This window comes from Nesoenas mayeri, assembly GCF_963082525.1.
Source record: "Nesoenas mayeri genome assembly, chromosome: 2".
NCBI classification, from domain to species: Eukaryota; Metazoa; Chordata; class Aves; order Columbiformes; family Columbidae; genus Nesoenas; species Nesoenas mayeri.
The window spans coordinates 162896977-162909353 of record NC_137543.1 but is presented as its reverse complement, the minus strand read 5'-3'; the positions used below and the strand labels follow the sequence as shown (position 1 = coordinate 162909353).

Sequence of the window (12377 nt, the reverse complement as noted above, 5' to 3'; positions counted from 1 at the left end):
AAAAGACCCTCAAGATCATCGAGTCCAACCATTAACCCAACCCTGGCATCAAACTGTGTCTCTAAGAACCTCATCTGTGCATCTTTTAAACAGCTCCAGGGATGGTGACTCCCCACAGATCTCTTGGCTTATCTGTTCAGGGGCAGGTAGACCTTGTGAAGAGCCAGGATACAATTGGAATAGGGAGTGCCCATGCACATCTCCTGGGGATGGGGTGGGAGAACAACATTTTCCACCATCTCTGCGGCACCGGTGATGAGTTTTCTTAAAAGCAGAATATGAGAGTTCAGGGAAGCAGCTCGTGGCATAGTGGTGGCTTTCAGCACTGCCCCAAAGGCACAAGGACAACTGTCTTATCTTCCCATTATGTGCCACCAAGACACCTTCCCACAAAACTCCTTCCTACCCCTTGTTAAATAATTATCTTCTACAGACCGTGTTTGAGACACAGTTGTTCATGGCAAGATTAACGCTATCTGCAAGGTATTTGGGGAAACACACTTCAACAGCTAACTGCAGCCTACCTGCTCTCCTGGCTAAAGAGGGGACATCAATCTTCAGGGCTGTCAATCCAGCATCCTTCAGAAACACTAATTTTCCCTTAGAAAACAGCCCAAGTGCAATTGCTCACTGAGCAGTTACGAGCTGTTAATTCTCCTGGCTCTGATGGCTTTAGCATACTTTTCTAATTTCAGAAAGCGGTTTCTGTGCTGCTCTGTGTGGAATAATCCGATTTATGTGGTTCAGGAAAAGGTAGCAAAAGACACAAACTTTCTCTGGGGCCTTCTGTTTGCTGCTTTGGTCAATCTTATAATTATCCCACAGTGGCTAAAATGAGAAGAGCACACACCTAAACAAACATATGTGGACATATATGTGTGTGTGTGCTCATGGACGTGGGTATTTATTTGGGTGTGTTTATCTGTATATGTAGCTATCTATAGATATAGGCCTATTTCTAGAGATAGCAATGCAGACATACACATATATAGTCGCAGACAGACTTTTTTGTTCCTAATGCTTTCTAGTGCATGGTTGCTTAAAAGTTCCTCTGGTTACATCTGCTCGGATGCTGTCCTGCTTGGAGTCAGCCCACAATCTCCTTTCAAAATGTTGGTTAAATGCAGCTGTTACTGGTGACGCAAAGATGCTGTTCCCCAGGGAGGGAAATAATAACACAAAACAATCTCTCTCTAAAGATGACTCGTCTATCTTGCCAAATTCCCTGATTCTGACATCTCTTGACATATTTACTTTAAGCAAAAAAAATCAAAGGAAGGTTTATTAATACCAGAGCCATGCTTGGGTGTGAAAGACAAGAGGCTTTCCTTGCTCTCTGAAAGTCATCATCCAACTGAGAAAAAAAAAAGTCATTCCTTTTTTTATATTTCCACAGAAGGCTCATATATTTCATACCAGAAGGCTCAAGAGACCTGCAGTAGATGTTTTTGCTTCACTTATCACTATAAGGCAGTTGCCCTTATGGTAAGAAAAGGCAACTACAAGACAACATGAAACATCACTATGAGGTGAGTGCAAGGCTGGACAGAAGAAAGCAACTTCTTGCAAATACAAGGTAATAACAATAGTGAGTAATAGATGCAGCTAAAAAGCATTTGTTAATCGAGATACAATTCCAAAGCTGGGGGAAGCTACCCATTTTTCTAATGTTCTTTGCACTGGGCAGGCATCACTTAAGCAATGCCATGTTGGCATTTAATCTGAGCAATGATGATAGGTTAATTTGTCTTACCATTAAATATAATTAAATTCATCTCTGTGTAGCTAGACCAGAAAACTCATGGCAAATGACTACCAAGCCTTGTGTACAGAATAGTGAAGATGATAATCTTGGGATGTTTTATTAAAAAAACCTTGTGAAGAGAGGCAATAATTTTCCAAGTAAGAGCAGAAGTTGATCATTATGATACCTCATCTAATGTCCATTAGGAAGGACAGTCCACATCACCTGTCTGTGCAGTGACCACTTCTGTATTCAGAGGACAAAGACAAAGACGGATCCATGAAATCCAGGACAACAGGCTTTGCTTCCAGCCTTTTTTCTAGCCTCAGGTGCCTGGGGTTGGAAAGTCTATATTTCTTCTTTGTGCTGGTAACAAATGGAAAACTCTCTTCTTCTTTGTACCCTGGTCTACCTTGATCAAGTCCTAGGTGCCAGCATGGACGGTTTAAAAGAAAGGGCCTCTTTTCTTTAGGGGGAATCTAGAAGACTTGTTCAGATGGAGAGGTCTACAGCAGATGACTTCCACCACAGGACATGGTTGAGAGAGGTGGGATATGGGAGACAATGACTTCAGAGAGCTCAAGAAGTCGTGCAGCTTAGTAAAGCTCTCAGTGTGTGCAAGATGCTCAATGACTCCAACACCTACTCCAGAAATTTCCCAGAAATCTCTGGGGCTAAAATACTTCTTTCCACTCTATGGAATGGGAAAAGGTGAGTCCCACCAAACTTGTTCCAAAAGTGACATCATCCAGCATGGAGACAACACGTTTTGCTATTGTGTAGCTGGAGTGGTACCTGGTGTATACAACCTTGTCTGTTCCTCAACTGCATGATATAATGCATGCAGGTGCCCAAAGAACCTCTTTTCTCACTAAACAACTTCATTCATATGTTACTTCAATGTTGAGGAAAAAATGTAATACAAAAATTCCCCACCCTATGCTGTGGTTGGATTTAAAATTAAGTTCATTCTCCCAAAGGGATTGTGTATCATCTTCAAGCCTTGCAGCTTGTGGTTAGATCTCCAACTGTCTGAAAATAACCCTTGCTGCAAATGATCAGTCCCTAATGCCATAGCCCATATCCAAGGAGGACTCTTCCAAGTACCACCGAGAAAGCAGAGGTTTCTGCTCAATTCTTTGCAAGTTGTAGAAACAGAGAAGCAACAGTGTATGGATGGAAATGTCTTTCTCTGAAAAACAAGGTCACATCCTTTCAGGTGACTCTGTTGACAGCTTTGCTATCAAGTTAACACAGAACTGTAGTCCGGGGGACATTCAGAAGCACTACAGAGCCCCAGCTGGGCTAACACCCAGACAGAGGCAGGAAATTTCTGCCAACTACTATTTTGCCAATCACCTGAATTTGAGTGAAAATAAGGTCCATAGATCAGATGTATAGACCAAACCTTTTTTTTTTTCAGTTTATTTTTTTTCCCCCAAGGACCTTACCAAACTCTCTCAATGTGCTATGAATTCCTTTACTATGGTGTGCTTGTTTCAAAATTGTAACTACACCAGCATCCGTTCAATATCGATTCTTACATGTTAATTTGCTTCAGCAAAGGACTTTGTCCCCACCTATTTACAATGAACACACCACTAAAAAAACCCATCTGATCCTTAATTTACACCTTTCAAACAAGAGGTTCTCTGTTAAAAAACTGCATAAGCAGAGTTTCTACTGGTTTGGTGGTCATGTCTTTTAGCTGTGTTTGTACATGCCCTAGCACAGATACACACATAAGCACTGGAATAATTAGTAACAACCTGGTGGGAAAATGATTGCCTGATGGAGAAGCTGGAGTCTCAACATCAAGGAATAACCTCCAACCACTTTTTAGTGCCCCTGAGCCTGCTTTAGGTTTCCCCAAGATCTCTTTACTAACGGGATCATGGCAGCTGCAGCCCTTTCTGGCTTTGAGGAGAATGTCAAATTCAAACAACTCCCATCAAAACGAAGATGTGGCTTTGGCAAGCTCAGAAATTGTTTCCAAGAGGAGGCAGCAAACTAGAGCTCATCAAAGGTTCTAAATGAGACAGTGCTCCCTACGTTAGCTTGAATGAGGCCAAGACTTCACATTCCATACACAAATACAGATTCCTACCCTTTCCCTCGTCTCGTTGGTGAGGAACTTGGTACATTCACTGTAGTTTGCCCAGGTGCGGTTGTTGCTCGGGGCCAGCTCCCAGCTCCCATTCAGGTCACACCGGCGATAAGCGTGGCCTGTGGGAGAGAAACAAGAGACAGAGTAAATGGAACTAGACATGGTAGAACAGGAGAAACTTCTTCCAAGGGTGGATCCCATCAGCCCTGATGCCTCTTGCCTGCTTTGAAGTTCAGCTGCAGGAACACAATTTCTATGTTCTTAGGAACTTTACCAGTTTTCTAACAGAAACACCAGGGAGCTAATAACAAGTTGCACTTAGCTTAAGAGATTTGGTCTACAAAACACGGAGAGAAGCTTTGAAAATTCCTGAAGCACAGAATCATCCTCAGAGCTGCAGTTGTCCCTAAGAAATTAAACAGTGATCTGTATTGTCCTACTCTTCATTTACAAATTCAGTGCATCTCAAGATACATTTTTCTCTGGTTACCTTCCTCATGATGATGGAGAAAGAAGAGCAGGCAAGGTTTCAGCTCAAGATTCAGCTGGCAGATGAAAAAATATGTATTTAAATATCTGCATGTTGGGAATCACTGCATGGCTTCTGTGTAAAAAGTCTCATTACAGTTAATGGGGATGAAGTTAGTCAGCAGATGTTTCTATTCCGTGACTCCAGAAGGTAGAGCTTAGAGAGACCTCTGCATATAAGGGTCTTAATCTGACTCCCACGCTGGCTGACTTGACCAGTGGATATCAGCAAGGTGAGGAATCTGTGCCATGTTGGGTTATAGAGAAAAAAGGATGAATTACTTGTTCCTCCTGGCCTCTAATGAGAAGTGCATATGCAGGGTTCTCTGTGAGGGCTCATCATTAGCACGGCCTGTTGTGATAGGACAAAGGGTGATGGTTTTAAATGAAAGAAAGGGAGATTCAGGCTAGACATGAGGAAGAAAGTTTTTATAATGAGGGTGGTGAGAGCCTGGCCCAGGTACCCAGAGAGGTGGTGGATGAACCATCCCTGGAGACATCCCAGACCAGGCTGGATGGGGTTCTGAGCAACCTGAGCTGGTGAAGAAGCCCCTGCTCATGGCAGGGGTGGCACTGGATGAGCTTTGAAGGTACCTTCCAACTCAAATTATGCTGTGATTCTATGATACTGTTATCAGCTGAAGGTTAAGATATGTCAGCTCACAGTCCCTTATAGAAAAGGCAGAATGTGCAGCCAGGGTGCTTGTTTTCTGAAAACCACGTGAGTGCTCTGCTGGCAATATCTAGTCTTATTTCTATAATTTTTTTAGTCTTTGGGTGCACAGGTTTGCCTAAGAAAAGTGAATGTTTTAGATTCGAAAATATACTGAGGAGTGTGTGTACTTCAATTGCTTCTAAAAACATGCACAGACTTTGCGGCACCAGGACCAAGCCCAGAAATGCACTGCCTGAGGGAAAGTGAAATAGGAAGGAATTCACACTTTCTGGTTACCAGCGCTGGTCTCAGATGCCCACCATAGGGGTCTGAGCAGAGATCAGGGACTAGAATTAACACACCGATGAAGTGAAGAATATAAATTGAAAGAATATCTTTGTGGGTTTCTGCTGCTACTCAAAGTTTGTGACATCAAAAAATACCGGTTTGTAACCCTGCAAGACTATCCAGTTGTAGGTATGTAGTTGGTGCTTATAATGGCCTCTTATATAACCAGGGTGGGTGCCCAGAAGATGAAACTAGATTCTTTTCAGTGGTGCCCAGCGAGAGGATGAGGAGCAACAGGCACAGACTGAAACACAGAAGGTTCCATCTGAACATGAGGAGAAACTTCTTCACTTTGAGGTGCCAGAGCCTGGACCAGGCTGCCCAGAGCGGGTGTAGAGTCTCCTTATCTGGAGACATCCAAACCCGTCTGGACCGACCTGCGTGATCTGCTCTGGTGACCCTGTATTAGCAAGCGGTTGGACTAGATGATCTCTAGAGGTCCCTTCCAACTCCAACCCCAACCATTCTGTCCTTCTGTGATTACAGTCTGAGTGGAGCAGGTGGGAAATCTGTCATTGTTTAGATTAAAACAGTGCTTCTCTTCTCTCTCAGTATACATTAAAAAACAACAAAAAAAGGTTTCTTTACTTCCTTTTGCCTGGCTTTGCTCCTACTTGAATGGGAGTCACCATGTGATTAAAAAAAAGGATGCTAAAGAGGATTTCTTATTTTCTGACTCCCAGGTCTCCCTGTGCTGCAGTTTACCAGGCTCTGCTGGCACTGAGTACGACACCTACCTTTGTGATGAAAGTCATAGATGTACTCGGGACATGGCACTGCCACCACTTTGCCTGGCACACCTTCAGGCCAGCAGACAATACCATCCCATTCAGGAAGGCAAAAGCCATCTGTGGAAGAGACACAAGGATAAAAAAGAGTCAGTTGACCTGCAGAGGTCACACTAATGCCTCTGTCCCACTCTTTGGAGAGGATTTTCCATGAAAAAGCCAACACTACTGTCACACAAATTGAGAAAGTTTCTCTTAGGCATCATTGCAATTTTCTTCTCAGTGTTTAGTTCCAGAAGGAGCAGCTTCTCCCTGGTTCATTCAGGAAGATGTGGTCAGACATGGGATGATAACTGAGCACTCTCTGAGAAGGATCAATGCATTAGGACCCAAGGGAATGGCAAGAAGATGTGCCAGGGGAGGTTTATGTTGGACATGAGGAAAAGGTTCTTCACCCAGAGGTGCTGGACACTAAACAGGCTCCCCAGGGAGGTGTCACAGCCCCAACCTGACAGTGTTCAAGAAGAGACTGGACAACATCCTCAGACACATGGTGTGAACTGTGGGGTGTCCTGTGCAGAGACAGGAGCTGGACTCCATGATCCTTGTAGGTCCCTTCCAGCTTAGGACATTCTTTGATTCTATGATCTGGAAAGTTGGTTTCCTCTGTGGGATGGAAGAAATATAAATGGGGTGGGAGAGCAAAGTGGAGAACAAGAGGGCTTGAGCATTCAGGACTCTGTATGTTGCCAAGCAATGTGAAGATCCCCAAAGTATCTTGGCTTTGTATAGTCTTGATATGGCAGCGGAGGTCCTGGTCTACCAAGGACCTACATTATGCTGTGACTACGTGATTGTGAGGTTCAAAGCTACCAGTTCATCCTTCCCTGAAAATTATTCATGCCCACAGAGTAGATTTGTTATGATTTAATGCTAACAGACCATTAATCCAAATTGAACTATAATTTTAACTCACTATTCATATCAGCCAGTGCTAGGCTATGTTGCAATGCTTTGCTGCTTTCTCAGATGTGCTTGTGTGCCTGAATTTGTGTGTTTTAAGTAATACTAAGACTAGCAGAGAGGTGTCTGTGGCAATGTTTCCAACCGTAGATAATATTTTATTAAGGAGTGAAATGATGTAATTTCTGTTTCCTAAAGATTTGCATTCTTTCCCATCTAACATTCTTTTCGTCTATGACTTCACGAGTCCCGGCTTCCCTCTCCTCCTGTTTCCCTGTGCTGTCATCACGGGGCAAGATGCAGGTCATGCACTGATTGATTTGGAGCCGTGCCCATGCTAATCGGCTGGCAGCACACACACGGTCGCCTGATTGACCGGTCGCCTGCTGCCAAGCACATGTGCAATGGTTGAGTTTTCCCAGCTTTTCCCCCTGCTTACTCGCTATTTTGGATTTCTGCCCTTCGCTCAGTCACAGATTTTCAGAAAAGGAGCAGGAAGAGAACGGGCAGGTGGAGAAGTCACATGAACCCCATTGCCTTAGAAATACGAACATCCCAGGAATGGTTTATCCCTTTCTGTTTACCACTTTGCATGTCTCACTTCTACTTCCTAACCTTTGGAGAATGGAGTGGTGGGGTGGTCGTTACAGGATTTTTCTTTAAATCATCCTTCTTGACCTTTTTGTTCATTGAAGAGAGCTAAAATAGCCCTGAAAGAAAAGTCCTGCCTCCCCCCATACACAGGTCTCCCTCTTTTCTCTATGTACGTTCATTTATTTGCACATATCTGTGATTTATGTGCTTAGTGCAAGGTAAAACAAAGATACAAACCAAGAGAAAAGTCCTATCCCAAACGTTATGTCTACCTTTTTTTTTGCACACCCATTCTTTTTTAATTGGCAAGTGAATAATTACACATTTAAAGTTCTTTAATTGTCATTTTGCAGTTCTCCAGAACTTGAGAAGTAATTAAGCACGTCTTCTGTTGGCCCGTAATTATGAGAAGGTTCACTTCTCTCTTAACAAATGGAGGCACCAGCCAATTCAAGGGCTCCAGTGCCATGTCCTACGTGACCATGTAGGCTAAGAGGGTCATGAAGAAGCTCTGGGTTTGCCACCAGCCTCTGAAGCAGATGAGACACCAGCACTGGAGCCAGAGATTCCTGGGAGATGGGTTGCCCACCCTCCCTGCTGCCTCATCTACCTCATTGTCCTTTCAGCCTGCAAGGGACAAAGCCAGAACTTAGCCATATTTAGAAGGGCTGACAAGTCATCCTAGTTTCTTGAAAGCTGTGGCAATTGACCTTATTTTCAACACTATTTAAAAAGAGGGAAGTCAAACCCTGTTTCCCCACCTCTTACATCCTTCCAGCTTCTCAGCCACCCATTTCTGCAGCTTTTGATCCATTAGCTCCCAGTCCCACAAGGGACCACGTTCAGATGTGGATGTTCTACATGGGCTTAATTTCCAATCCCTGGGGAGTTTGAGAAGGACTATGCACCCAAATTTAACCTGTTGCTTACATACGCCTTTGCATTGTACTGTATTAATTGCACCCGGCAGTTAAAATACAGCGTCAGTGACATAATTGAAGAGAAAAGTGGTGGATCTGCCCCAGCTCTGTGTTTGGAGCAGCATCTGTTTTCCATACTGATGGCAGCCCCTGAAGGATTTTATCAACAGTGTACAAAGCGTGTGAGAGAGAGGAATTACATGGGAATGAAAATAAAACTGAACAGCCTGCTCTTATCTGCAAAAGAGCTCCACTAGAAAAGTAATGATAAGCACAGCCAAGATCTCAGCATGTTTCATTAATATCAAAGCTAGTGCCTTAGCGATCTTTCAACCAAACAGTAATTTATCCTTTGTAATGAATGTGCTTCCACAAGATTAAATAAGAATCCAGGATTGCTTTAAAGACCTTTGGCTGGTACGGTGCCCTCCAGGGTCTGAGCTGACAGGGATCAATGCAGTTTGCTGGTATTTTAGGACATGAAAAACAACAGAAGAGCTCATCGTTTAACAGCTGATTACTTATCTTTAATTTAGTGCTGATGAATAGGACCAGACTAATCACTGCCTATCTTCTAAAGCATTAGCTGCCAGTGGGAGTAAAGGAGCTAAAATTCCTCAGCATTAATGTGATAAGAAGGAGGGGAAAAAATTATTGCCTGTTGTCTCCTTCCAGTCACATTAGAGGAAGAATAATATTACATTCCCTATCCATGAAAACTGGAAAAGCCCTTCCCTTTGGCTCTGTACATTGCAGGATAACTTACACTGTGAAAAACAGTTTGTTTATTTTTCAGTTCTCTGGAAGGATCAAAAGAAAAAGGGAAAAAAAAAACATCCCACAAAATTTGGATTGGGACAAAATGTTATTGTCTCTGAGGTTTTTTTGCAGACAAGAAAGTAAATAAAGTTTTCATTTAGCTCTCGGAGTGGTCTAACTTAAGACCAATTCTTTTTACAAAATAAATAAATTTGGGTAAACTTTAAAATGAATGCTGTGGAGAAACAACATTGGGGAGAAAAAAATTCATCTGAATGTCAGGCTCTGAAATACTGAGAGAAAAACCTTCCACTTGTCTACAATCTTCAGAACAACTTGCAGAAGTCAGCCTTCACATGTAAACAGTTCAGTTTAGTATCGTAATACAATATATGTCCAGAAAATATTAATCTGGAAAAAGTATCTGGTGGGTATATGTCCTCTCCATGCTGTAAACATGTACACTTGCAATGGACTCATTAAGAAGAAAACTGATGCTTTCTGGATAACAAAATAGGCTATTACTGCTTTTGGGGTACTTTGATTCCCATAATCCTTCCAAAAAGCAAAAGGCTGAAAACTGTGCAAGAAACACAGTGCAAAACCGTGTTGGGACACCTCTGGACTGATGCTTTATCATGAGGACAATTTGGGGAGCCACCAGCTGCCCCAGAAAATTGAAAAAATAAAGAAAGGTAATCTTTGCTGCCTCTCACTGCACCTGAAATCTTTCTGTGCCTCTGTGTTTTCACCCATGGAATTGGTCCATTAAATCTGTATCAGGATCTGGTGGGACTCTATCTTCAGAAAGCGGCTGAGTCTCCCATCAAAAGATGCAAATGAATCTGTCATCATTACCATGAACTGTTAGAACCCAAAGAAACGCCTTCAATCTCCTCTCCAACTTTCTATTTCAGTGCTGAAGAAATTAGTCTTACAGGACAGCATGAGTAACTGGATGTGGGGCAAGACGTTTTCCTTCATCGTCTTTGCAGATGCCTCGTCCCAGTGTTTCACTTTATGTTTCCATAGTTTGATATGAGTTCAGGGGGACAGAGTGATCATACTTGTGGAGAAACTGAGGATCAGAGACCATCATAATCCCTGACTACAAACCTAACATGGGCAGGTGAGATTGGTAGAAGTCAACTGTTGAGGCAGGAATTAAAACATTGTCTTCTGAGACTTGTTTTGCTTCTTCATCCCATGGTAGTTTGCTATAAGAGGCTTCACACGTTTTGAGACATCCTTTCTCCTGGTCAAAGAAAATAACCTCTCTGGGGAAAAACTCATAAGTTCCTTTGCTGAAAAGGAACAAGAAGAAAAAATCTTCCAGCAACAGGGAAGGTTTGGCAAATGGGAAAGTGGCTCTAGAGAAGAACGAAAGGCTTGACCTCCTTAATCCAACAGGAGAGCTCATCACTTCCTCAAGACAAACTAAACCACAGCAGGGCAGCTATGAGCCTTCAAGTCAGAAAATCTAGTTTATTTCTGTGCATCTGCATACCATTTTATCACAAACTATCTTTGCCCTTCTTCTAGGGCTAGACTGTGAAATTGCATGGGCAGGGCATGTCCCTCTGTGCCTGAGGTGTCTGAAGGTTACTATTATAGTGTCCCCATTCATCTCAACGTTGCTTGGATTTTTCATGAATACTCCCTTACAGTAGTACCGTACTACAGAGTAGCTGTAGTAGCACAGATTACTGTAGTTTTAGAACAGATGTGCCTTGCAGCTCCCCTTAGACCTTGAAGGTAGAAATCTCAGCGCATGGAAGGTGTAGTCATTATCACAAGCCAATAATTGTATTCAGGATGGAGCAAGAATCATAGAATCACTTTGGTTGGAAGAGACCCTCAAGATCATCAAATCCAACCATTAACACAATATTGGGACTAAACCATGCCCCTAAGAACCTCATCTCTGCATCTGTTCCACCCCTCCAGGGATGGTGACCCCACCACTGCCCTGGGCAGCCTGTTCCAATGCCCAACAGCCCTTTGGGGAAGAAATTGCTCCTAATATCCAATCTAAACCTCCCCTGTCACAATTTGAGGCCATTTCTTCTCATCCTATCACTTGGTACTTGGGAGAAGAGACCAAGTTTGATGTCACTGCTAGGGACTTGTCTTTTGAAGGCAGAAAGGCCGGTCACAGGGTGCTTTGTGAGAAGGCTGCACCACATGCATCTCCCATTTTGCTCTTTCTTGGTTTCTGCTTGCCTGGCTGAGCCTAGTGAGAAATCCCAGCCTGCTGTACCTCGCTTTGGTGGAGGAGAAATGAGAAGCATATTTAGACCATGCCTGCTCACTGCTCAGACTGTATCCCCAGGGGGAAATGAGGTTTATTCTCTCCTGCCTGTTACTTTTCCCTCGCCTCCTCCCTCCTTTCCTTCCCCTCACTTTCAATTCCGATTTCTGTGCAAGCAGTACACGCATGCGGAGAACACATTAAAACCATCTGCGAGGCTGCTTGGCAGCTGGATAAATGCAAACACGGTCTCAAGGTGTTTATCTAGGGGTATGGAATATAAATCAGCCCGACTTATTCTGGCACCGTGCAAGGCACTGGGGAGACCACATTTGGAATATGGTGTGCAATTGTGGTCACTCTATTACGGGAAGGACATTTGGGTGGATTGGAAACAGGCAGGGAGGAGCAACCAAAAAAAAAATGACCCAGCATTTTGGGACAGGAGGGGGAGAAAGGGAGCTTGGAGGGCCAGTGCCTCTGGATGGGAGTGTTTGGTGCTGCAGATGTATTTCAAATCTGGTTGTCAGACCATGTGTGTTTGAATGTTTGCATATATCTATATCTATATCTATAGGTGGGTATGTCTGTAGGAAATCTGAGAGGGGACAGTGCTAGTCAAGAGGACGGACCAGACTCTGTTCAGTAGTGCCCAATGACAGGGTGAGGGGCAACATGCACAGACTGAAACTGAGGAGGTTCCACATGAATATGAGAAGAAACTTCTTTGCTGGGAGGTGCCAGAGCCCTGGCCCAGGCTGCCCAGAGAGGTTGTGGAGT

At 43.5% G+C, this 12377-nt stretch overlaps 1 protein-coding gene across 2 annotated transcripts in view; it reads right to left on the bottom strand.

Moving 5' to 3' along the window:
• PTH1R (parathyroid hormone 1 receptor) overlaps nt 1–12377 on the bottom strand; it is a gene marked incomplete at both ends in the record, with an annotated part of 119073 nt that overhangs the window by 32542 nt on the left and 74154 nt on the right. Inside the window, 2 exons of one of the 2 annotated variants that reach the window (XM_080338996.1) lie at nt 3852–3970; nt 6120–6230. In XM_080338996.1, the coding sequence (XP_080195122.1) occupies nt 3852–3970; nt 6120–6230 (230 nt within the window). Of the gene's footprint in view, nt 1–3851; nt 3971–6119; nt 6231–12377 lie in introns of those variants that run through there. The other variant, XM_080338997.1, reaches the window with a different exon arrangement.